Genomic DNA, 26,461 nt, shown 5'->3' with positions numbered 1-26,461 from the left:
GAAAATTCAGAAAGTTCTACATTTTATGTAGAATCAGTGTGCTGCAATGATTTTGTTATCTTTCTCTCAAAAAAATCTGTGTAGTGTATGTGTTTAATTCTTCGTCTAAACACACTATGTTACTCTGAAGCTAGGTATATAGGTGTAATTTATGGAATCCCAATAATATCTCGCTAACCCTTAAACATATTTCCTTCTGGTTCTCGACCCCTGCCATGACACCTGGGTCATAGGACAATTTCAGTGACTAAAAAAAAACCCCCACAACTGCACATGTAACTATACAATCTAGAAAATGTCCTGGGTTCTCTCATTTCCCTGCACCTGCTCTCTACGCTGAACGCTAATTTGGCTACCACAGGAGTCCGATCAGGAAACAACTTTGTAATTTGCTTCATCAATCAAATGTTTATAGGAACAAGTGTACGTACAAGTGCAAGTTCACTCATGAAAATGTGAAAGTGAATGCTCAGGCACACTTAGAGATGATATAGACAACGATAAAGTGTTGAGTTTTTGACCCTTGTGTCCTTCGAGCTAGTAGTTACCTTGAAATCATAAGAATTATGTGAATGACTAGGAATGAATGCATAACTCTGAGGGGCCCCATGACATGTCAGCAGTGATTATTAACCCCATTTGAATGAAGTGCCTTGTTATTGGTCCCATGGTCTACAGATAAAGGACCCTTCATTCCTTCAGGTTTACTTTTGTGATTATCCGCTGTGTCAAAATCCCATTTCCTCTCAATCTTTTCAAATTTTAGCTGTCTTTGTGGGGGACAGAGTGAGTGATCATGGTGGTTTCATGCATTCTGCAGGGTTGTTGTACCTGTGGCTGGTAACACCATTGTATGCAAAACAAATCTAATCATGTTGTCTCCTTTTCATTATGTAATATCCACTGTCACAACGGTGAAGAAGTTAGTGCATTTTAATGTATTACCCCTCCATGTGAACTTTGTATTTTATTAACTCAGTCGAATAAAAGTCTTGCTAAAAGCCGTTGTGTTTATTTTCCTTGGTGTCATCTTAATGAAAGTAAACTGAATGTATATTGAGGATACACTGTATTTTCAACACAAGAATACAGCAGGCGACTTTAAGTTTGTGTCGATATCTTATCGTGCACACCACCTTGGAATTCATCTTGTTGTGTGAATCTCTTGCTTTCCCACCTCACCCACTCAACTTACAGCATTCACTCCCACCTGTACAACTAAATCCCAACTTCAATTTCATGAACATTAAGTCAGAAAAACACCTTAAACTTTCCGCGGTTTTCATAAATTTGTATTTTCCATACAAAGAAACAACAATAAAAATAAAACAAATTGCAAAACATGATATTAAAACTCTCTGAAAACTTAAACAATGACTTCTTGACTGGGGGGAAAAAAAAAAAAATTTAACTTCTGATGTTGGTAGCACTTCATTTTAACCACCTGATTTAGTTACCATTAAAGTTATTTAGTGTCAAAATTAACACTCGCATTAATTTGTTATCTTTATACACACAGAGTGCATCATTAACACAGGCTGCAAAATCCAGTGTCATTTTTCTTTCCCCATTTTTTATACAAAGTTAACAGTGATGAGTACAAGAAATCTGATCAACCATAAGTGAGCAAAACACGTGATCCGAGCTCCAGAAAATGAAGGAGGAAGGAAAGATGGAGGTCTAATAATGAGGCAAGAGTAAGCCACAGGTGCTGATTTCTGTGCTCAAACTCAACACGGATGCATCCAAAGGTCTAAAAATTAAGACATTTCATGTAAACAAGAACTACTTTAAAACTCAAGAGTTCTGCAGATATAGACATGCTTAATCAAAATGTTTCCCTCTGAAACACTTTGATGTACCACACGCAAACACACACACACACACACACACACACATCAGTTATTGGAGGGATGCTGAATGTTGAAAGAAGCAACTCAGTAACGGCCTGCAAAAGACAAGAAACAACAAACATTTGTGTTAATAAATGGCTGAAGTCTGAAGTGCAAAAAGACTGATCATCATTTGACCAGAGAGTTAAGCACAAGAGATGTGTTCGAACAAGTGCAATAACCAGCTTTTTGTGCGCCACTTCTCTTCACACTTACGTGGGCTGTAGGAGCGAGACCGTGAGCGAGACCTGTATCGACTGTAGTACGGTGATGGAGAGCGCCTGCGACTGCAAAAAGACAAAAGGAACTTGAAATGCGTCTTCTGCCATATAATACTACAACACTTTGTACTCAGAAAAATTAGCGCTCACCTATATCTGTAGTCGTACTCATCATATCTGTCGTAGCGATCATAGCCGCGGTCATAATATGACTCTCTTCCCCTTCTGCTGCTGCTGCCGCCACCACCGCCGCCGCCACCACCATTGCTGTAAAAATGTAAAAAAGTTAATTAATTAAAAAAATAAATACATAAAAAAAAAAAAGTAAAATGACTTCTGAGAAACTTGAGGGGGAAAAAAGCACCATGTTAAGCACAGACAATACTGCATTTAATCAGTATGACTCAGAGGTGCATTTAAGCTTCATGGAGCTTTTAAATGGAGCTCCAGTGTCATGCAGTAGGTTAAGGAAACGGGTATCTAAGATTTGACACAAATGCTGATCTTACTGTGTAGGTCGGCCCATGTAGATTCCTGGTGTAGGGGTATGGGGACGTTTAGTAATGGAATAATCCACTCTGATGCGCCTCCCATCCAGCTCCATGCCATTGGCTCGCTCCATTGCCTGGGAACACAAAAGGGAGGAGAATACAAAGATATTGTCAGACCACTGTAAGCTCTTTGGTAAAAATGTATTTAAATAATGAAGGCCCACCAATATTGCACACTGAAACCATCTATATTAGACCCCATGATTGGGTGGTGAGAGAATGTAAAGAAAGGCTGACACCTAGTGGCATATTCAAGTAATCACACCCAATTTTTAAGAGAAAAAAAAAAAAAAAAAAAAAAAAAAAAAAACAACTCTCTGAAGAAGCAAATCTAAACAACTGGTAACAAAAATGGAGAACTGCCTCTTTTTGGACTTTTTGTTTTATTGGGGTAACTGTGAAATAGTCCAGAAACATTAGGAACTGTAGCCAAAACTATTTTCATTTTATGGGGTAAACATTTTTTCTTCTGGCAATTTTGATAATGTTTGTTGATATAACGAGCCTATTTCTGCCAACAATGTTTTTGTTTTAATCATTTCCATTCTTAACTCAAAATTGAGATAGATTTCAAAAATTTTCAGTCAGATATCTAAATAACATTTTTAAAGATTTAAAATAGTAAATAAAATTAAAAAAAACAAGATAACCTGAAAATACAATATTACAATAAAAATAAGTTGCTTGCATCAAGTCTGAAGACCACTGGGCATCTGATCCATAAATAACACCCTAAATATTTTTCATACCTCTTTAGAGTCTTCAAGCCTCTCAAAGTAAACAAAGGCAAATCCACGGGAGCGACCTGTGCGCTGGTCATACACCACGTTGACTCCAGCCAAAGGACCGTAGCGTGAAAACACCTCTCTCAGGTCACGCTCAGTCGTGTACAGGCTCAAACCAAACACCCCCAAACACGTGCTCGGATCAGGGTTCGCCTGGAAAGGTCAGCGATAGGGGTAAGAGTTGATGACGTAGCTTACCACATCGACCCTTGTAATGGTTTGCATACAGAATATATTTAATGAATTTATGATGCCCCCCCTCACCCTCCACCACATACACACAGGATCACTTTACATACTTTATGCACAGATGCTAGAAAAAGGTCTTTCCCTAAAACCCAGCACAGAAAATAATCACTAATAAAATACACTAAATCAATTAATTTATAACTGATGCAGCTGATGCTTAATAGTTGCTTTGGACCAGTTTTGCAGCTTATGGACAAAATACTGTTTCACCTACACTGGATACATGCTCTCACATTGTGACTTTTGACTTATAACTGAGGCAGTTATTGAGTTGCTTTGAAGGATATAATCCATATAATTTATGTTTGTATAATGGGGTAACAAAAGATGATGAAACAGTAGCACAATAAATTCTCAGTGGGTAAACTATGACAGCTTTAATAACCCCTTAAACTGCTTTCAAAAATATGTCACAGGGAGAGCTATGTATACACACGTGCTATAAAACCTTTTCACTTGCCTCATGCTTGCTCTGTTTTGTATTATTATTTGGCCCACATAAAGCAGCTGTGCCCTACAAATATTGAGCTTAAGAAAGCTAGTCAAACTAGTTAAACATGGTGCTGCAAGCACATGTCAGCAGATGAGGAACCACTGAAACACATTACTTTTAGTGCATATGGCATAAATATATACAATATCTTTTTACTGATCTTTTTACTTTACCAGGATTTTACATTTGAATCTTTAAAGTCACTTTATAAAAAAAAAAAAAAAAAAAAAAAAAAAAAAAAAAAAAAGGCAGGGCACTTAGTATATCATTTGATCTGCTCAAAAATTATTGTCAAACACATATAGCACATTGTACTTTATATGCATTAAAACTGCACACACATCAGAAATCATCAATTACTGGAGCAACAAAATAAACATACAGTAAAGAAATAGTGACAGCATTTTTTTTAAGTACTTAAATGTTAGTTGAGGCCTCTTTTCCATTGGAGTTTCAAAATATAACTTGATTTATTAGGTGACCTAATACTTATTGTAGATAATAAAGGTGACGCTGGTTGCAAACCAGCCACAGTGTCCACATACATCAAGTTATTTGTATTTTTAAAAATTTCCCTATGATTATTTATGCATTTATACCTCATGCAGCACTGCAATGAGAGTGGTAACTTTGACCCACACACAACATTACTTCACCCCCCCAAAATATGTCAGAAGGTCCACATACCCTAACATCAGCACCACCGCCATGACTGTATGCTTCTTTTGTGAAGTCATGGCTCTGTTGATATAATGAAATGGAGGGAAGGTTTATCAAAGGGATTATTAAATGTCATGTCAAAGCGGATTCCCACCGCATTTACCACAATCAACTGATAACATAAAACATATTTTACACAACAATATATTTTTATAACATAACGCAATGAGAACACTTCTCTGGACTGTAAAGACTTTTAATTAAACACTTCCTGTTAAAACAGTTGTAATTCCTAATAACAATTTAAAACAAACAAACAAACAAACAAACAAACAAACATACATAATATACATACTGAAAAAATAAACCAAAATGACAAAACTGTTTTGTTGAGATTAGCCTGAAGCCTCTGGAAACATGTAGGTGCGCTAAATAAAAATGTGTCATGTGTTGAGTGAAATGTGGTGTGAAATTCACTTACAGGCATGGCCTCCTTTAAAAATACCCCCCCCAAGCATTTTGAGCGTATAAATTTTCACTTTAAGTATATCGTGCAGTATATATTCAATGTCCTCACTACTTACTAGCTATGACACACAATAACTCAGTCTTTACAAGTCTGATTGTGAATGTATACGTTCTTTACCTTTCCTTCCACAACATCTTGAGTTACACTTACCCTACTGCCGGTGTGACGGCGCCGGTTTGACATGGGGGACGTGCTCTGGCTCTTCTTGCGCCGGTATTCAGGGCTGTAGGAACGAGAACGGGACTTCCTCCGGTGGGAATAGGACCGAGAGCGTGAACGGCTGTACCGGCGGTTTGAGTGCCGTCTAGAACGAGATCTAAAAATGAAGAAGTAGTAGTGAATTCAACACAAGAGAAGATGGCAACATTTAGGATAATCAGAGTGTGTGTATGTGTGTGTGTGTTTTGGGAAGGGTGGGGGCCAAGCTTACCTGGATTTTGACCGAGACCGTGATCTGGACTCGGAGTGTTTGGAGACCCGGGATGGGCTCGGAGAGCGAGACCTGCTCTCCGACTTGACCCGAGCTGGACTCCCACGATCCGATTTAGATGGGGAGCGTGACCCCTATTGCCATAGCAGTATGTTAACAACCTTTACTCGTTCAAAATTTATTTATTTATACAAATCACAATAAGCAGTCAAATAAAATGGAAGTATCACACAGAGTACACTTATCTAAAATGTGCAGCCTATATACTGCGGGAAAAAGGGTTAGTAATCATGTAATTTCAATAAATGAACCTCTGTGTGGCATATTATTAAAATATCAATATTTTAAAAAATGTACATGTTCACCTGGACTATTAACACGGGAAAAAAAAAAACATGCATTTTCTTATGTTACAGAAACGGAGCATGATAAAGAAAAGACATTTTGACACAAACAATATATTTACTTAACCTAGGGACACATTCATTCTTCCAGATTCTTTACACGCTACTCCCTTCTCTGAGGATTTCTATCCTTCTTCATTCTTCTTTTTTCAGTTTTCTCATTTTCTGATTCCAGGTCTGTTTCATTTTAGCCATTACACTGCAAGCGCGTCTATCTGACACCATTCTTCCGGTACACTTCCTCCCTTTCCAGCTCTATGTTCTGTTCTGTATATGTTTTCATTAGCCTTCTTTTATCTTGAAAATTTTCTTCATCATTCTTGGATAAAACTCTTCAAATCCTTCAGGTTCAATAACCTTAATGAAAAAAGAACATTCAATGAAATTAAGATCAGAGTGTTTTAGCAAAGGAGAATATCGTGAATGAAATGAAAAGGAAAACTGAATGCATCATTACATTTACAGTGCTGCTTCATTAGGTTTGAATAACCCAGAATTTATGCAAATGAGCAGAACAATGTAACATATGTGGGAATAAAAAGAGCTTAAATGAATTTTCTAGCAATGTTTCAACCTGATAAACCAGAGAATGAACGCTGAGAACGAAGAGTGGCTTAGGACTAACCCTCATACACTGACACAAAGCAGTACTACAGACAAAAAAACCCAAAAAAAACCCGTAAGTGTGCAGAGCTATCCGCACAAAAGGACGCTAGCATAACGTAAGAGATAACTTGTGATTCCTTTCATTAACGAATGAGTCAGGTGCACTCAATTAAACTCACACTGCATGAAGCCAATTTGCACACACCAGTGTTTTAACACTGGTTATTATTTTAAGCCAACTAGCTTGCTAGCTAGCGCCTGTTAGAAGCAGCCTTGCTAGCAGAGCATTAACCTTTCACATTAAAACAGGTATTAGCATAGTTTTCTTCCGTTAACTTGAGGCATTTCTCTGCCTCTGTCTGAAAACTGTAACGCAAGCCGATGAAGCGTTGCAGGTTATTTAGAGTTAGCACACATTACCATTGGCTAGTAGTTAGTGTATCCTAACAATGTTCTTTACTGAAAGCCACACGGAAGAGAAAGGGAAGAAAGGAAGATGTCACCGATATCATTCGACGGGAACTACTTACCCGCCCTTCATAGTTTCCTTCCTCGAGGTCACTCATTGCTCGGTATAGCTAATAAAAGCAGTTATTTGGACAAAAAATAAGCAAGTGGGCTTATATGCTACGTATATTTTCTGGTCAGTAGCTAGAAGATGGCGCGTAACGTAGGTTGCTGATATGCTTATGAGCCGCAGGATCTGACGTCATCTCCCACGCCCCCCCCCCCCCCCCTTTCGACATAAAAAAAAAACATGGCGAACACACGGAGAAGTTGTAATGTTCTTTCACGGACCATTAGTGTCGCGGAGAAACATTAAGATGTTGTAGTACAAAGCAACGCTGCCACACAGGATAAAGTAATTTATTGTCAAGGAGAGCAAAATTTCTCATTGTAGAGAGTGAGAGTTAAGATCGTTGGAGGCAGAGTAGAGGCTACAGTCACGTGAAGAAACATGATTTTAAAAAAAACATTTAAATGTTCAAGAAGGACCTGCTTTGTATTTCAGTGCTGTGCTTCTCTTTATGTCAGAGGACAGGACACAAACTTACTGGTGATCTTTTTTTTAAATCATGATGTTAATTTGCAGGTGAATTACACTTCCGCGTCAGATGTACACCATAATCGGAACCCCATTTTAACCTTACGCCGGAACCTTCTGTATAACCTGACGTACTCCTCACGACAAACGTAACTACAGGTCAACGACTTGAATGGCGACAAAGGTTGCGGTGTAGGTATTAGGAGCTCCCGGTTGCAAAGTCAGTTGTGCCAGATTTTCCGCAGAAGTCTAAATCACACTTTACAACCCCATTTCCTAAAAAAGAAAAAAAAAAGCTCCACCAAATACAAGTTACAAAAAAGACAAACGTCCAGCTGCAGTTAAATATTAAGCAACTTTATTCCTGCAGTGTGACACTTTAGCTTGAGGTCATAAAATAAAGTCCACGGGTTAGCAACAAAGTTGTTTTCTACATTATGCTCCTGGAGTTGTGTCTTCTTTCCTTCTTCATACACATTGGAAGATGGTGAAGTTTTTATTCTACTTCTCAATAAAAACATGAACAAATAGTAGTGCTCTTTTTGTTGTATTTAAATAAAGATTCCCAGACATGCATTATACCTAGTACTGGACTAAACTGCATTTTTCTTTTAGTGTTGGACTAGGCTTTCTGGGAAGCATGCTGCTACTGCTTAAATTTATTTTATTTTTAAATCAGTTATTTTACAGTTTGGGTTTTTTTTGTTTTTTTGGAAAATAGGGTTGTGTGAGTAAAGACATCTCCCATCAGGTCACCACCTTATCATTTTTACTTCATTGCATCATGTAGCAAATTAAGGCCACGCCACTACTCGATTATTTAGTCCTGTGATCGCCACATACTGTTAAGCTGAAACAAAGCTGCTTTAACTGCCTTATTTTTCCTCACTTTTATTCTGCCACTCATGCTGTGTTTTGTATAATCCCCCTCCTGCCAAAAAAAAGGAAGAAATGTTGATAAAAATGTTGCAAATCCAATATAACGACCAACAAGTTTTTCTTTCTTGGTGGACAAACCAGTGTTAACTATGCTAAGAGCACAGGTCCAATGCAGATGATTTAATTTTAAAAGGTTTCTATAATCACAGTGCACCATGAATATGTGTAAGCAGTGAGTCACTTATCCTAACAGCATTAGTGGGCTAAAAACTCACTGCATATACATTCAGTCTCTTTGAGCTACTGGATTTGAAGTGAGACAGAGCAAGCACACACACTCGCACGCATTTACAGCGGCAAATAGGCATCATCCCATGATATTCTCCATACGTCTCACAGCAACAGCACATACACATTTATATTGCCTTCACATGGAGTGCAAATAATATTCTTTGGATTTTTTGTTACAAGAAAACTACCTAGTTAATTTTGCCTTAAAACCTCATTAGCTGTAAGCTAAAGGAAGAATCTTCAAGTTCTTTAGTTCTTAGCAATCGTGGCAGCAAAAAACTAAAACTGTATTCTAAGCTATCATACATGTACAGCATTTTGATATGTTGAAGTAGTACTGTAACTTGTTGGCGATGGGAGCATTTTAAGCTGGTTTTATGATTAAGCATTTAGAATTCAGGAACAGTTTCAAGCATCTGCTTTTGGCATATACTTAAACAGTCACCTTACATTTGAAAAAATAGGCATAATAGTTTCAGCAATGGAAATACAAAACAAGAAAAAGATGTGCTGGAAGTATTGGTACAAAAAAATGAAATAAATATCAGCATTGAGAGACTAAAGAGGTCCTCTTTCTTCTGAGTTGGATGAATATTTCTGAGACACATTCCATAACTTAAGCTTCTGGGCATCCATAAGAATCCCTGCAGCTCTTTATTTATCTGATGTTGCTTCATTAGCAATGAAAGATGTAAAACTTGGTGTGCTTATTTAACAAAAAGATATAATATTTGGCCTTCTTAATGTGGTCGGGCCCTATTAGGTATGTGTGGATGAAGGCGATATGTCCCTGGGTGACTTCCAGGTTTCTCCTGCTGCTTCACAGGTTTCTGCAGGGCTACAGGAGCAGATGCAAGCAGGCCCCCTGCTGTGTGGGAGCTGTTTGTAGAGGAGGAATTGACCACCAGTTCAATTTTCCCCTCCAGTTTTACAAGCCGTGTCAGAATGTCATCCAGTAACACAGCTATAGTCCTCTTCAGGTCAGCTATTTGAGTAAAGTACAGAGAAAAAGACAGAAGGGGGAAAAAATCAGTCCTTGAGGCTGCTTTTCTTGCAACTATGAGACACACTTGTCATGTAGGTATTAGTAAAATATGGTGCAATATCATCATACTTTCCATTTAAAAAGTATGGTAATATTGCACCACTTCTGAATTTTTCTAAATTCTTACCATATCCTGCCATGGAGGTTCCTTGTGGCCCACCTGGTGCATTCTGGTTCTCTTCTGTCAGCACTTTGACATATCGCCGGCTTAGCTCCAGTATCTTCTCACGCAACTCTGCACTGCTCTGATGGCGAGGCTGCTGCACAGTGTACCTCAGCAGCATAAGTCCCCATGCCAGGCCAAATGCCAGGAGTAGCATACTCAGCTTCTGAGACATGTTCCTACGCAGTAGTGCAGCCAGCATGGTACTGTGGTGAAGGGGAAAGGTGGCTATGAATGCCCGGTCTGAGGCTGAAGGTCTTGAGTTCTTTGAATTTTTAAACAATCAGCTTGACAACGTAGCAGTTCCTGCAGGAAACAAATCCTGCTGTCCTTAGTCAAACAGAGGTCAAAGCTGTCAAAGTCTGCTGCACATCCTGCTCATCGTGAGGGGATATGAAGAAGTCTGGAGTAACAGCAGAAGCCAAGAAGTGTAGCCACAGACATCGGCACTCAGGGGTGTTTGGAAAGGTGCTTGGGTTGCAAGATGTGTGAGACCAAATCACCAATGCAGACTGGGTTTTTAGGCAGGGGATCAGCAGACATGGCTGAAAATGCTTTAAAAACAAACAAGAACAAGAAAAAGAAGACAACAGACAGAAATAACAACATTAATATAGAAGGAAAAACATGCTTACATTAGGGATGCAATGAAAAATCTTACAAAACAATTACTTTAAACACTGCAGCAAAACTCCCTCCCACAATCCAAAGACATGCAGTTAGTGAGATAAGGTTAACTTGTGATTCTAAATTATACACAGGTGTTAATGTGAGTGTGACTGATTCTCTCTCTCTCTGTGTGTTAGCCTTGCTTCAGACTGGCGACCTCCCCAGGGTGTACACCATCTCATGCCCTATGGTAGCTGGAATAGCCTCCAGCCCCCCACGACCCTAATAAGGATGAGCAGAAGAAAATGGATGAGATGGATTTTTTTTTTTTTTTTTTTTGCAGTGCTGCAATGTCATGATTAAAAGAAAAAAAGCTTAAACCCATTGCAGTCTCATTTTTGTTCATCCTCTAAATTTGTAAGGGCTCACAATGTTTTTAAACACAGAATGAGTATTTCTGGGTGAGTTAATGAAAGCACAACCTCATGTGAATTATCACATCTATCTTATCATTAATAGCAAGGTTTCCTGAAATACCTTGTTGTTACTAGTGACATTTTCCCCCTTTTACTGCTTTTGGTTACAAACACTAAGCTACAAATCTCTTTCAGCCCTCTTAGCCCAGAAACCTGATTACTAGTTTAGATTTCACCGTACCTACTTTGCAGCTCCAAATAGGGGAGAGAGAAACAGACAGAGGGCATTCATACCCCAATCCCACAATGGGCACAATAGTGACAAATAATCTGCAAGCGCACTGTGCACAGTCAAAGCACATTAGACAATTTCTCAGCTTTCACAACTTTGTCACCAAGTTCATTTTCTGAAAAATCTCTTGGGTGAGGGAGTGTCACTTCTTTTTGTGAGGCTGGAGAGGAGATGGTGATTGAGCAGATAAATTATGAAAAGATGAGTAACACAATCTGTTAAGTGATGCTTCTCATACACGCAAACATGTCCTTTCTGTGACCTGGGCAAAACCAGTTATCAGCAAATACAAACTCAACTAGGAAGAAATTCTTAAAGTAACGGTATAAGTAAGTCAGGAAGTGAGACTCTTGTCATGACCGGACCATAATTTCATGGAAACACAAACGTTTCAGACAAATAATCTTCCACCTGGTTAGAGGACTGTTTAACACAGCGTGCCTAATCGGGCGCATGGCTTATCGGACTCCTTACCAGCCATTCACATCTATCCCAGAAGTTAAATATTGACCACAACAGCTGTCGCATGTCATCTGCACAGGCAAACAACTGGCAGGGTCAGCGAATGGTTCAATTGGGCGACAGGTGCGCAATACCGAACTGTCAACAGTGCTTGGGTTTTACAAAAAAACAAAATACAGAACTTACTGAACCTGTTTATCACCTAGCAGAATATAAAATAAACATGTTTAAAGTAGATTATCCAACCCAGCACTGAAAACGAATCCAAACCACACGTGTGCTTCGTTTCTGATAGGCATTTCGGGACATTTGTTTTTAACTACTTAACAGTCACTGAAGCGGTTTCCAACTCTGTCGATATTTCACGTTAGCTCGACATTTCTGCTCGCCAGCACTGAAACCATACAGTCAACAGCGAAAAGGGAAGGTAAACCTTTTTCGTGTCCCAAAACCTTTCAAAAAACACACATTTCAACCCACCGTGTTATCTGGGAAACTAACTTGAACTGAAGCGGAAATTTGCAGGCTGCAGATAGGCAGTGACGAGGCGACTGTGAGCTCCAGCGGCTACCGGTGGCTGACACTGAATGATGCTTGTTGTTTGGCAACCCAGGGCTGTTGTTGCTGTGTTGTGAACGGCACCCTCCCTTTGTTTCCGTTAACGAAAAGTTAGCTACCGAACTTCGAGTGAAGGTGTCTTTTCCGGCTCAAAGTCATTCCGCCGCCTTCCGACACAGCCTCGAAAAACCGACGGGGTCTCTGTATGCAAAAGTCGGCAGCTAAATTCCAAGCATGCAACTGCGCTGAATGTCATGGTTCCACTGGACGTCTCGTGCATGCGTCAGTGCTATTGAATTATGGGAAATGTATTCATACCCTACTTATCGTGGTGTATCGCCTCTAACCAAATATTTTATTGAATTACTTTCGTTTATCTACGAGTATTATTTAAGGGGAAACCTTTAAGTAACAATGAGTTTATTCCGTAAAAAAGAAATCATACGGCATATTGTAACGTTCACGACGATAGCAAGCCACAAATCCGTCATTGCTTTGTGTGCGCGTGTGTGTAGTTCACCCTGCGCCCATTAGAGGGAAGTCTAAAACCATCTCCATGGCAATTTTAAAACTGGTTGTAAACACAAAGAGTAGCTACTGTGCAAGGAGCGAGCTACAGCTACAAGTTAAACCCTCTAACAACATGGAGAAAATAGATCTCGATCAATCCGCTTTAAAAGCAGTTGATGACTACTGGGAATACAGAAGGTTTGTTTGGCGAGTGTCTTTTGACTGATGGTTTTGGGTTTTCAGTCACCGTCACGTGACAGCTTTTGCCAAAGTTAACATAGCGACTATGCTATTACACTTAGATAAGCTCGTATTATAGGAAAACAAGGAATATAAATAGATTTAACTGTATGTAATATTATTCCTATTGGTGGTTCGTCTTCTGAAGGATTGTGGGTGATGATGATGGAGAAAAGCTCTTCACTCCAGAGCAATATGAGGAATACAGGAAGAAGATGTTTTCTCAGCGACTTAAAAACCGGTTATATGTGAGCTATGGAGTGCCTGGGGGTATTGACTGTAAGCTGATTGGCCCAGAAACACAGTGCTTCTGTGCACATAGGTAACACATTCCTTTATAACTCACACACTCAGACATCCTTCTCTCTTGCACATGCTCAGTAATGAAATGTAATCCAGGTACAAGCAACATAAAACAGACTGGGAAGTGGTTCCCTCTGAGCGACCCCTGGCCTTACCATGCAGAGTCAAGGGATGCTGCTGCCCTGCCTACGAGTACGTCCCTCGGCTTGGACCAAACCCTGTGCGCTGCAGGTGTAAACACTTACCTCAACATCACAGTGAAGCAGCAGGCCACTTGTGCAAGTCTTGTGAGTCTGAAATCACTACATTTTAAAACTGTATTACAGGTTTACTCCACTCAGTGTGAACTCCAGCACCTATGTGGACTCTTGTTCTGCTGACTTTTTTATCAGGCAGTTCTTGTTCTGGATTCCAGAGTCCCTACACCTGTGGGTGTGGCCAGCCCAGCTCTGAACACCAGACTCTGGTAAGACAACTCAAACATCAAACATGTTTTCTTCTTGTTAAAGAAGCAGATGCTAGATCTAGATTTCTATTACTCTGCATAATTTCAAATAAAACTTTATTGTGTTTGCTCTATCTTCTTGGCAGGTTGAGACAAAACTGGAGAGGCAGGCACGCGGTCAGCCTGTGGGCAGGGATGTCCCTTATGCTGCCATGGGTGGGCTGACAGGGTTCAGCTCCTTGATTGATGGTTACCTAGCTTTGGAAATCAGTGGCTCAGGTAAGACTATAACTGCATATAACCTTTTTGTCTTTCTTCCAAGGGAAGCAAAAGTAGAGATCCGTTTTTACACATGTATGGTTTAACACCAACACCCTATAAGCACTAAGACCATTAAAGCCCTTTTTTTTTAAATCTCAGGCTCTTTGAATTATAGAGTGAGGGATTTGGTGATCCAGCCTTTGCTAGGGTGTTTTTGGATGCATTCAACTGTATGTACTGTTAGTTCCATTAAAGCACATAGGAGGGCAGCAAAGTGCAGTGGAGTGTCAGTGTTGAAACGAAGAAACCTGCAGTGCTGCGATTTGTTCATGAAAAGTGAAAAGTGTAGAGTAAAGACTGTGTGTGGTTATCTCGATTTGGAGTACAGCTGTGTGGACACAAAAATATATGTCTTTCTTTTGATTATAGTACAGTGTGTAAAAAAGATTCAAACTTTATGCAGTGGACTGATTACTCCATAATTTTGCATATATTTTGCAATGACACCTCCTTCCATACATGATTTCCATACTCTCTGCTGTATTTTTTTTTAGATCAAGAAAGCCCTCAGCAGAGCTGCTCGGCATTAAAGACCAACCAAACATCAGCTAAAGCATCAAGGTTTGCTCTCTGTAAGAGAGGGACCAACAAACAATAAAATACAACATCGGTTTGTGTGTATCCATAGGATAATGAATATGAAATACTCAATACATACATATTTGGACAATGCTGAAATTGTTGTCATTTTTGGGAGATTTTAGATAAAAGAAAAAAGCTTTAATTCAAGGGTTTAACAAAAGTCCTGCATTGACTGATTAAGAATTACAGCTGTATAACTAAATGGGGGTGTGGCGAAATGCGGATTGTATGTGGATTGCAGGCAGTGAGTAAGCATTGTAAGAATTACAGCCATTTTTATACACTATCCCCCATTTACAGAGGCGTAATTAGATAAACCTGTTATGAAACGACTGTATGCAGGCAGGAAAAGGACCCAAAGTGCAGACTCCGGAGACAAACGTTCAGCACAGCTTTAATGCTGAACTCAAAAGTGTAACAAAACTGAGACTACAAAATACACCTACGCAGACAGCACACACAGCAAGATACGAGTAGATCATGACACTGACAAACTGAAACACAGGGCTTAAATACATAGAGGGAGCAATCAGGGAATGGGCAACAGGAGGGAAACACAGCTGGGGCAAATCAGGCCTAACGAGACAAGGGGAAGCAAAACCAGACACATTAACATGAGACATGGACTTTCAAAGTAAAACAGGAAACATAACACAGACTCACAGGCAAGCACTATAACAAAGGGAACAGAGACGTGGGACCAGGGCAGACACAGACACTGACTGGACGTGGGGATACTGCAGACAGGGGAGACAGCAACTATGGAACACAGACAGAAAACCAGAACACTAAAACTCTAACCAAACCCCACCCAGAGAACCTAAACTAAGAATAATCCTAAAACCCATAAAGCAAAGCTAGAATATAATGAAATAACAAAATCAAAGAACCAAGAACACAAAACACTGGGTCGACAACCCAGGGACCCTAACAAAACCAGCATAATTTGAAATAGGTTATTTTTAATACTTCTGTGAAAATCCTGCGCAGTCAGTGACTGCCTGAAGTCTAGAACCCATGGAGATCATCAAATGCTCTTTTTCTTGCATGAGATGCTCAGTGACCTTCTGTTGCTGCTTTTGGGTGTATGTGCTTTGAGTTTGGTCTTCAGAAACTATAAAACACACTCTGTTGGGCTCAGATTGGATGACTGGCTTAGTCATTGAAGAATATCCCATTTCTGTGCATTGTGAAACTCTTCGGTTGCTCTTGCAGTATTCTTTGGGTCATTATCCATTTGCACTTTGACATGGTGTTCCAGTTTTGCAGTATTTGGCTGCATCTGTGTACACAGTATAGTCCTGTAGAAAGCTACTTTAAGCTGCAGTCTTATTCACAAGAGGTCGCCACAGGGGTAGCTCGCATGTTTGATTCGGCAGATTTTTTACCGTAGGTTGGCCTTCCTGATGTAACCCCAAAGGGATTTGTGTCTCCCCTTGGGATCGAACCAGAGATTTCCCGCTTATTAGGTGAATGTGTAAACCGCTTACTGCTATATTTAGATTAAGGAATCCACAGGCTATGTTTGCAGCCTGCACTGTGCATACTATCTGCATACAGTCACACCCTCATTTCTCTGCATATGCTATGGCTGTAATTTACAATCAGTTGATGCACTACTTTTGTTAAACCCCCTGAATTAAAAATCTGAAACTTCGAAAATCTGCACATCACATGTTGATTGTTTGATTTAAAATCTACCATGTGTGCAGAAGCAAGACTAAGGTTAAAAAAATGTCATTGGACTGCAAAGGTATGCCTTTTTCAGAGTTGAAGAACAAGCAGCTTGGTTCAAAGTGAAATCATTTCAGCTTTCACTGAAAAGTATGTCTTTGTCAGTGTCGTGACAAAGTGATATAATCAGCTGTCAGCAAAAGCTGTGACTAAATCCCACCATGCAACTGAACAATTACTGACAATACAGTATATCGGTTCAGTCAAAGAGCTGAGTGGGGGAACCACTGGCAACATTATTACGATGATCCAGATTTTGACACACTGTTTTTGTGAACTTTTAAGAAGAGGAAACAATGCTTTATCAAGTAGATGTTGTCTGTTTTATAATGCTGTTTGTGCTGCCATGATGCATAAACCACGGTCCTCTTTATTTGGCGTCTCTGCTGAAACTCACAAGTGTGACTATGATGGTAAAAATTAAGATATGATGTATAATAATGGATTGCATTTATATAGCGCTTTTCGAGACCCTCAAAGCGCTTTACAATTCCACTATTCATTCACTCTCACACTGGTGGAGGCAAGCTACAGTTGTAGCCACAGCTCCCCTGGGGCAGACTGACAGAAGCGAGGCTGCCATATCAGCCCCTCTGGCCATCACCAGTAGACGGTAGGTGAAGTGCCTTGCACACAATGACCGAGACGGTCCGAGCCGGGGCTCGAACCGGCAACCTTCCGATTACAAGACGAACTCTTGAGCCACGATCGCCCTGAATGACTAAATTATTTATTTAGTCATCTTCAGTTGAATTATTATTAAAGTTATTTAAACTCAAATTAATCCAAAGGTCAACCTTTTTAAAGTATATAAGACTACAATTTTCCTAAAGTCTGTGTGTAATTGTATTAAACAACTGTGATCTCAGCAGTGGGCAAAATAAGTGCTATTAAGTTTTGTTTTGTTTTTTCCATAATCAAGCAGCCCTGGCAGCTTTCTCAAGAGCCACTCATCATCTACACGAGTGAGAGACTGAAGACATTTGTAACAGCAAACCAAAGATGAAAAATACAAGACTAAATTAAAACCTGCTCAGCTATCATTTTGAGTTTTACTCAATCACCATCATAACATTTTTCTAAGATTTGGAACCTGTTCACCAGCTATCTTTTTTCCTAAACTTTTCCACCCGTCTATCTTCTTCCAGTTTTCCTATTCAGGGTCATGGGGGCCTAAAACCTATGCCAGCTGTCATAAGAGGAAAGGAAGGATGCACCCTGGACAGGTCGCTGATCTATCACAGGGCCAACAAGTTGAGGGTTACGACCATTCTTGCTCACATTCACATCTATAGCCATTTTATAGTCATGTGAAAAAGAAAGTTTTCTCATGGGTGGTTCTTCTTTGTTTGAAGAATTTAAGGTCATTGTTTTCTGTGTGTCTTGATTGCTCTCTTAAATTGTGCCTTACAATGTTGCTTCAGCTCAAGGAGGTTTATGGACATTTGTATATACATAGCTCTTTCAAGGTCCAATGCATTTCACTCAGGTTCAGACCTGAACTTTTTACTGGACTACTGCAGGATCTTGACTTCCCCCCCCATTCATTCTGTTGTAGATTTGCAGCTGTACTTGGGATCATTGTCCATTTTCTTTAGCTATGGCCTTTTTAGTATACAGAGGAGTTCATGGTCAACTCAGGGATAACAAGCTGCCAAGGTCCCGTGGCTGCAAAACAAGCCAAAGTCATCTTCCCTCCACCACCGTGCTGACAGTAGGTGTGTTTGGTTTTCTCCAAAGTGACACAAAGGCCAAAGATTATTGTCACAAATGTTAGCATCTAATTGAGAGCTGTAGAGTCTGAGCTCGAGCACTTGGATTTTCTTTTACAATTTTTCTGAGCGTTGCATGGTTGGCCCTTGGGGTGAATTTCCTGGGATGTTCAGTTCTGGGAAGATTGGAAGTTATATTGAATGTTTTCCACTTCCAGAAATATATTTTCTATGAACTAGTGGTCCTTAAAGTTTAATTCCTAAAAATCTTATGGCAATGAATAGTCACTCTAACATTTAGTTATAAAACTGGTCAGTTTACGCATGTGAGCCATTTATGACTGACGTTTTCTTGTTGCGAAGAAGCCACCCACTCAACACATCACTAAAATAACAGCAGAATCACGGCGCTACGTGCTCACTGATGAGCGCAGTTTTTAATTTGCAGATAGATGTACTGTCTCCGATTGATTAATCCCATTCCTCACGGTAGATCAGGAATGATGAGAGTTGATTTAATCCATCCAGTGAATGACGATAGAAGCGGGTCATGTATTCTTCACTGACAGCCCACTTTCAAACGTCTTCAACCTAGAAACACAATTAATGAGGCTCCAAATGAGGATTTACTCCCACACAGATGTTCCTACTCTGATGATCGCAAGTCAAACTGGATCAGCATCCACATTGGCGGTGCCCAGTGAATTTCAAGTCACCTGTGTTGTAATGTTGGCATTACCTGAGGGAACTTGGCATGTGTTTGTGCGAGTTAGTGAGCTGAGCAGGTGGTCGTGGGGGAAAGAATGTTGGTCTGTGCTCGAAGGACGACATGGATGCACCTGGGTCTCAGCGGGCGAGTGTTTAAAAAGGAACCAAGAGGAATCTGAAATCTCAAAGCTGAAACTTCAGATTCAGAGTAAACAATGCCCATGGTATCAGGCTAAATAAAGCATGCACAGCTGTTTACACACTTCAAAATATTAATCGTGTTTCTCCTTTGCTACTTAGAAGAGAATCAAGCATTCTTAGAAAAACTTTACCTATTTACAGTGTTTGCTTATCGCAGAGTGGGATGGGGTGAGGCAGAGCAAGAGGTGAAAAACCTATTAATTTAAGAGGTAAAGGCCTGACGAATTAGTCTGGCACGATTACTATTTAGTGTAATTGCCTTTCCATAGCAACCTCGTTAAGGAGGCCACAGGTAATTTAGTTCAGAAACCTGTTGAGGGGAATGACTACTACACTTGACTCATCCCCATGGAAACCACGCCCTGCTTGACTGACAGATTCGACGCAACAAATCAAGAGACAAGAACGGAAGATTAAATTGGCAATTACTGCGCAAGAAGACACTTAATTACCCGTGTGACAGTTATCGTAAACAAAGACTGAATTAACTGGAGGTAAAGAACTCTTCCTGCAATTTCCCCACAGACAGAGGGGTAAAAAATATTCATGCAGAGGCACAGAGAAACACAACAGATAGGTTCTGACACATCATTAAAAAAAAACACTTACATGCTAAGTTAGAATCTAGGGATACAATTTTGAAGAGAATTCCCAAAATGATGCTAAGAACTCAGAGAGAGTCTATTATAACCACTTTACAAAGGGTGTAAAACAGTACCGTGCAAAATATTTGGGAAAATTAATTAATGTGGCATGTTTTCAAATTATTGCAATGGATATTTCTTATTTAACTTGCTGCATAGAAAGTGCATGACCTGCACTTTTAGCAGGAAAGAAATCTCTGGCAGAACCAGGCTTAGGAAGGCCAGCCATCTGCCACAATCAGTTGAGGATGAAAGGAGGAAGACAGCCTATGTGTACTGCTATTTATTAGCTAAAATCATGGCTTTTTGACATAAACAATAAATTGAATGAATGCATGTGTATATCCAAGGTTGCGTCTTGGCTCTTCCTGTGTTGACTTTCAGAAAAACCAGAGGTGACCAGAGGTAATAAAAGAAACAAATACTGTCAAGATCTGGCTGAGAAACTGCAGGATGTAAGGGCACACCTATACATTAGCATCTTGGCAATCATACTAGTAATTAGCATGCTGGCACGAATGACCTGCTTTATTACCTGTTTTACTTTACATTTACTCAATGAATATCACATCATGTTGTGGAAGATTTTAAACTAGTGATTGGAACTATAAACTCATTATGAGATACTTACTGAACACAAATCAAATGAGCAGTAAGGTGATTTTCTCATAGACTTCCACATAACCAGGATTTTTGTAACAGAAGAGTTGCCCCCTGCTGGCCATTAGTAAAAATGCAGGTTTAAAGCTTTTTCAAAGTGGCTTCATGTTACAGACCAGGGGCTACTTCTACCTTTCACACACAGTTTATGGTTTTGTAACTATACTGGCCTTCTGGCTTTGAGGCTAACCACCACACCATTGTGCTGCCCAAAACTGAAGAGAAAAATGCTAAATCATAACATAAGTATTTCAATTTCAGTTTGTTTATTTATTTAAAAGGTACAGTGCAGTTCACTTCCAATACAGAGCATGGAAATGATTTTCACTTGTTCCACTTTTGCATCCACAATGCACAAACAAGATTTACATTGTTCAATTACATATTAAATATATTTATATAATAAATAATATATAATTCATGAGTAAATGATTAACATAATGGTCCTCCTTATCTAGCATGTGACAATTTACTCTCACCAAATCTAATGGTTGGAATGTCCCATAATGTGAGAGTCCAATTTAATGTAGACCTACTACTACACAAACATACAGTATTATTAGTATGATATTATGTTTATAGATATGTAGTGAGATCTATAGTTCCCTAGTTTACCATTTTAGTTATTCATTAATAATCTGATTACTAAATTATTTTCTAACATCTTCAACCCAAGACTTTCAGTGTGGCAGGCCAGTCTTTTTCCATGAATCCTCTCCTGATTACCAAAAGAATCTGAAGAGCTTTTTTCTGTTCTTACTTGAAGAAAACAGAGTAATGTGTAAGAGGAATGAAAAAAAAAAATCAGAATTTCATGAATCTAAGGCATAGATGTGTGTGTTTCCTCTCTTTTTTGGTAGAAACAGTGGGAAATTGACTTCATAGATGCTGTGCTTCGATCTCCTCCTGTGTCGACAGACTCGGGAGGGGGGTGGCGAGTGAGGTGAGAGAAATGGATTTTGCTTTTTCGTAAGACACTGTGATAACAGAGTCAAAGGTATTGTATAACTAATGATTGTTTGGCTAGCACGTGTTTACACACAAGCAGCTACACACACCCACACACTCATTCATAAATATATGAACACTGATGGAGTTCATATGAGTTTAAACAAATACACAAAGTCGCCAGTGATAGAGATGAATTAGTGTTACTAGTGTTGCTGTTATTGATTCAACCTAGCAATGAGGCACTTATAAATGCTAGGATACCATGAAAGCTATAAGTCAATGATAAAGGACAGTAGGGTTTCCACAATTTGTTTTTCAGTAACAATGTAAAGTAACAGGAGGCCCAGAATATAAAATATCTAAAATTATAGCTGTCAAGGCAGGACAGAGCCTAAGGTTCGCTGTAGACTCACTCTTGTCCTTTCTCTTGATTGAGAGTTTCCACAAAACTGTAGCTCTTTTTTCTCTTAAAGTCAGGTAAATTATACACGCACAAAAAGAAAATCCATTGACTTTACACTGTTTGTGTTTATATAGCACTTAATAAAAGTAAATAAAAGTTACAAAGCGCCTAATAATAATAAAAGCAACAAATATGCATTTTTAAAGTTCAGATTTGAAAGAGGTTACAGAGTTTGCCCACCTAAGATCTGCCTCCAGAATATTCCACATCTGTGGGGCCTGAACTTCAAATGCTCCAAGACTTTTAGTTGGGACCAGTGCAGGTTTATGTCAGCATCTCACAGATATAGGCTGGAGTCTGAACCTGTAGCACTTAATAAAAGCAGCAGTAAAATCTTGAAATCAATTCTAAAACTAACAGTTAACTGGCCTGCATGGACTGATGTAATGTAGTTACTCCTTTTGCTGCATGTTAAAAGCCTAGCAGCAGATTTTGACAACTTAACTGATGCCTATATATATGAATTTATTTATTTTAAAGGGACAGCGTAAAGTTAATATGCGAGAAAACCAAAAACCTACTTTTTGTCTGTACTCCCTGGCAGGTCAGACAAAAACAATAATAAATTTAATAAACCATCAGGTAATGTACAACAATTTGGTCCAAAAACCAAATACATATTTACAACAGTACATAAAATTACAGCATGAAATTTCATAGTACAATAAGAAAACACAAAACAACAAAATATCAAAAAATAAAAACATGAAAGACAGCATATATTAGCATGCAATTAACGATCACAAATCTAAAATCTGTGTCAGATGATTGAATCTAGTCTTAATTTTAAAGATAGTACGCAGAGAATACATTTCAATTTTGGGAAATGTCCCATTTATCCTCAGATCTCTCAGTTAAGTATAGGGTTGCCTTGCATCAGCTAATTAGCTTAGCATAAAAACTAGGAAGACTGGAAAACACCTATCTGACACGCTGATGAATTACTAGTGATTGTATTTTCTCTTGTAAAATGTTTCTTGACCTTGTTATTGGTGTGAATCCACCCTTTTTGGCCATTTGTAATCATCTTAAACAACCAATGTAACAACTATGTTAAACATTAGCTGTACACTGGCTAACAACAAGTGCTGTGACCCTCTCTGTGGGCCTGTGCTTGTGTGTTTGTGCTCAGCTCAAACTCTGCATATACAGTAAAACACTCTTTAATTAAATAAATGAGATATAATGGGTTAATTAGTGAGCTTTAGTGGATTTGCTGCCTTTGAACAGAGACTAAGCTAAGCTAACCAGCCTAGCTTTACATGGATTTACATTTAATAGACAGCTGTGGGATCTTCCTATTTAAGAAGCAACAAAGGAAACAAGCATGTTTCCCGCAGCAGTTCATTTTAAAGCACATTACGCATTTGCCATTATAAGAGGTCAAAACATTTAGCCTAGATGAGAATAATATCTCCCTTGTCTTAAGACTTAGCCCAATTTTAAGCCTCTTAAAGTGCAGTACTATTTTGTATCATTAATCCTAAGTAAATAAATTATGCAAGAAACAGCACTTAAACTCAAACATCTTTATAAGCAGTTTTACTTATAATATTGCACTTGTTGTAAAAAAAATTCCCACTGTTTTAGTGTGAACATCTGTATTCACAGTAGCCTAACCATGCATTATGCTACCCTAATAATAACATTAAATCTGCAGATGCTTTTAATGTACAAAATAAGTATCGGGGCATAGTCAGTGGCTGATTCACAGTGAATGTGAACGTCATGAATGCAGCACATTCTCTTGATGCTTTGCCTACTAATGCATTGTTTACACACTATTACCAGGCGTCTTCTATATGGTATCTAATAAGTTGGTAAAATATTTTAACATATATTTACAGCTACAGTATAATAAATGGATGGATAAGTACTGTCAATGTATTCAGTAGACATACTAATATGTTAAATAGTTATGATTTGGAAATTGTGACGTCATTCATTTGATTGTGTGTCTTGTGTTTAAATACATACGTTTTAAAAGAATTAAAAGAATCAATTTTAATTGTTGTTTAAGGTTATTTTTTGTCACTCTGCCACTCAAAAAAAAATTAAAACCTCGCCAAAATGACTCAGATAAATTCAATTCAATGTGACAGCAGACATAACAGTGACGCACACAGACTGCCGTGGTCTTACACAGGTCGTAACATTTATTAAACTAAAGTTTAGGGCCCTTTGACGTGTTACAGGTTTCATCAGGTTTCCTAATATAAAAGCTCAGGACTCCCACCTGCACACCTGAGCCGAACCAACCTGTCACAGCTTGCTAGCGTGACCTTCTGTTCATCTGTCTCTCAAAAGACCTTATATGATGCTTCTCTTGACATGACACTGGTGCTGCTTTCACCCCAGAAGCAGATGAGACACACTTGCAAACACCCATACAGATACAGACGCATACTCACACAGATCAGAGGAGACAGCAAGGAGCGCTGACAGACAAGGTTAAGACAGGTAAATTAAAATGAGTGAAAGCAGTTTGACTCTTAAAGCAGTGGGTGTTTAATAAGGAGAAGAAGAAATGAATAAACAGAAGAAGAAATTAATGTTTCCTCTATGAGGGTTGTCAGTATTGTATTTTCTGTGATCTGAAAGTAGAGGAGAAGCTTAGGTTTCTTTGAGATGTTGCATAATTGCCTACAAAGACTGTCAGTTAATGTCAAAGCCAAGACAAAGAAGAACCATTTGTGGATATGCTTCTATGAAGTTTGTTCAGCAGAAATCTTTCTGTAAAACTATTGTTAACTTAAATGTCACCTAATGTAAGTCAATTGTTATTATGATGAAGCAGAGCTATATAAGCAACAATCAGACTTTGTTAAAGTCGCTAATCCAGTGCCTTGGTTTATTTAATCGATGACAAACCACAATCCTCTGCAATGGCGCTCAAATCACCTTCAGTTTGCAGCTAAACCGGGAGCTGCCGTGCCCTATCTAAGTAATAGTAGTGCTTGCTTACCACAAGTCACCATTGCACAATAGTGTAGTCAAAAGCAGCAATTTAGATGTCAGAGTTGTATGTAAAAATGCCGTTATAGCCAAAGAAAGCACAAAGCTGCAATGGGATTTGGCCTGTTTGCATGCAACTGCCTGACAGAGACGACGCACATAGCCTGCTTGTCTCTGTTTCCTCGTGCGCTCGTACACACTGTAAATTTGAAAAGTGTCATTCAGAGCAGCCGAAAATTGCGAGCCTTTTCATCTCTACAAATCCCGGGAGAGAACTTATTGTACAAACCAGGAGGCTGATGAGAGGAGGAGAAAACAAATTTGCATTTAAACAGCTTGCTCTCTGAAGGAGTCGGTCTCCACAGAGCCGATTTCTGATAATGCCAGCTCTTCATTAAATTATTTTCTGCAGCGGTTACCTTAAAGGTGCTGCATTGATACGTCATTGTTAACTTAATTGCAGGTATTTTTTTAATTTGTCTAATTAGCCAGCATAACTGGGACTGTATTAGGCTGATTGGTAGCCATCTTTCTAATAGCACTGATATTATTAGTGCTGATGCTAACATAAAAGAATGATCACATTTCCCCTGAACTCTCTTAGCCCTGTCACTTAACCATTTTTCTCCCCCTGAGTTTGAAGAACGGTGCCCTCGTCCTCTTCCTTTTCCTCTTTTGTGATGTGCAGAAATTCACCAGATTTCCTCCAATATCTGACCTGGTTGTCAGAGCTTTTTTAATTATAGATCATGATGTAAATATTTAATGAACAGAACACTGGATGAGACTGTTATAACCCCAAGCACAGACTAATCCTCTGTATGTGCAGTAAGAAAGAAGCCGCAAATAAGCAAAGATGTCACTGGCAAAATGTCTCCTAATTGCATACTTGTTAGCTAATTATTTTTGATCCCCTGTCTCACCTTAGATGTAAAATGATAAGGCTGGTCGTGTTATATATTGTTCTTACTGTTAAAAAAAAAAGTCTTTAAATAATGAATTAAAGACATAGCCCTTTTGTTTTTTTAAATGGATATCTAGAAGAAAAGTTCAAGCAGGACTAAGTGCATTTGTTGGGGACTATTTTCACCTGTGTATTAATAAATACTTTTGACAGTGATTTACAATAGCACCCTTTTACACCCATCAAACCTGTCCAGTGTGAATTGCACTGCAGAGTTTTCTCACAATTAATGTCTCTGATTCACTTAAACTGCATTGCATTTCCATCCAGCTTTCAATCAAGCAGCAGAGGGGGACTTCATGTAGTGGTGTGCTATTCGCCACTTGTTATATTTTCCCTGAGTTTATCTACCGAGCTTCTCTTTCTATATGTCTAAAGGCTCTTTGACTCTTGCTGGCAAGGATGCGTGCTGTTTCAAAAGCTCAAAGGTATCCCTAAAGACACCGATTTGTCTGCGCGTGTCTCCTAATCCACTGTCTGACAGGCAT

General features: G+C 39.0%; 3 protein-coding genes across 6 annotated transcripts; 1 reads left to right on the top strand and 2 right to left on the bottom strand.

Annotated features, from left to right (window-relative positions):
* Positions 1-996: 996 nt before the first annotated feature.
* tra2a (transformer 2 alpha homolog) lies at positions 997-7,533 on the bottom strand. Its single transcript, XM_026156524.1, has 9 exons — positions 7,351-7,533; positions 5,811-5,944; positions 5,531-5,696; positions 4,879-4,932; positions 3,414-3,602; positions 2,623-2,738; positions 2,264-2,380; positions 2,109-2,179; positions 997-1,948 (listed from the first exon to the last, which is right to left on the bottom strand). The coding sequence occupies exons 1-9, from the start codon at positions 7,384-7,386 to the stop codon at positions 1,938-1,940; spliced, it is 894 nt and encodes a 297-aa protein (XP_026012309.1). The 5' UTR covers positions 7,387-7,533; the 3' UTR covers positions 997-1,937.
* A 140-nt stretch (positions 7,534-7,673) lies between these two features.
* ccdc126 (coiled-coil domain containing 126) lies at positions 7,674-12,782 on the bottom strand. Of its 3 annotated transcripts, none has more exons than XM_026156645.1 (3): positions 10,916-11,024; positions 10,208-10,797; positions 7,674-10,020 (listed from the first exon to the last, which is right to left on the bottom strand). In XM_026156645.1, exons 2-3 carry the CDS (start codon positions 10,443-10,445, stop codon positions 9,776-9,778), a joined length of 483 nt encoding a protein of 160 aa, XP_026012430.1. In that variant the 5' UTR covers positions 10,446-10,797; positions 10,916-11,024; the 3' UTR covers positions 7,674-9,775. The 3 variants fall into 3 exon arrangements, with proteins under 3 accessions (XP_026012430.1, XP_026012428.1, XP_026012429.1); XM_026156643.1 differs by lacking the exon at positions 10,916-11,024 and adding an exon at positions 12,503-12,782 and having other exon boundaries at positions 8,202-10,020; XM_026156644.1 differs by lacking the exon at positions 10,916-11,024 and adding an exon at positions 12,524-12,782 and having other exon boundaries at positions 8,202-10,020.
* On the top strand, positions 12,774-15,069 carry fam221a (family with sequence similarity 221 member A). Of its 2 annotated transcripts, none has more exons than XM_026156642.1 (6): positions 12,774-12,862; positions 13,479-13,652; positions 13,730-13,920; positions 14,026-14,099; positions 14,225-14,357; positions 14,894-15,069. In XM_026156642.1, the coding sequence occupies exons 1-6, from the start codon at positions 12,786-12,788 to the stop codon at positions 14,995-14,997; spliced, it is 753 nt and encodes a 250-aa protein (XP_026012427.1). In that variant the 5' UTR covers positions 12,774-12,785; the 3' UTR covers positions 14,998-15,069. The 2 variants fall into 2 exon arrangements, with proteins under 2 accessions (XP_026012427.1, XP_026012426.1); XM_026156641.1 differs by lacking the exon at positions 12,774-12,862 and adding an exon at positions 12,872-13,288.
* Positions 15,070-26,461: the final 11,392 nt, after the last annotated feature.

Source organism: Astatotilapia calliptera, chromosome 22 (genome assembly GCF_900246225.1).
Source record: "Astatotilapia calliptera chromosome 22, fAstCal1.2, whole genome shotgun sequence".
Lineage (NCBI taxonomy): Eukaryota > Metazoa > Chordata > Actinopteri > Cichliformes > Cichlidae > Astatotilapia > Astatotilapia calliptera.
Note: the sequence above shows the minus strand (reverse complement) of the source record. Positions and strands in the feature narration are given on the sequence as shown.

Bases quoted from the DNA above. Each gene is read 5' to 3' on its own strand.
- tra2a (XM_026156524.1), bottom strand. From the start codon at position 7,386: ATGAGTGACCTCGAGGAAGGAAACTATGAAGGGCGG. The intron at 5,697-5,810 runs GTAAGCTTGGCC...CTTCATTTTTAG, and splicing joins CGGTCTCGGTCAAAATCCAG to ATCTCGTTCTAGACGGCACT. The intron at 3,603-4,878 runs GTATGTGGACCT...TGACCTTTCCAG, and splicing joins GCGGTGGTGCTGATGTTAGG to GCGAACCCTGATCCGAGCAC.
- ccdc126 (XM_026156643.1), bottom strand. From the start codon at position 10,445: ATGCTGGCTGCACTACTGCGTAGGAACATGTCTCAGAAGCTGAGTATG. The intron at 10,021-10,207 runs GTAAGAATTTAG...TTACTCAAATAG, and splicing joins AACCTCCATGGCAGGATATG to CTGACCTGAAGAGGACTATA.
- fam221a (XM_026156641.1), top strand. From the start codon at position 13,137: ATGGCAATTTTAAAACTGGTTGTAAACACAAAGAGTAGCTACTGTGCA. The intron at 13,921-14,025 runs GTGAGTCTGAAA...CTTTTTTATCAG, and splicing joins AGGCCACTTGTGCAAGTCTT to GCAGTTCTTGTTCTGGATTC. The intron at 14,100-14,224 runs GTAAGACAACTC...TCTTCTTGGCAG, and splicing joins GCTCTGAACACCAGACTCTG to GTTGAGACAAAACTGGAGAG.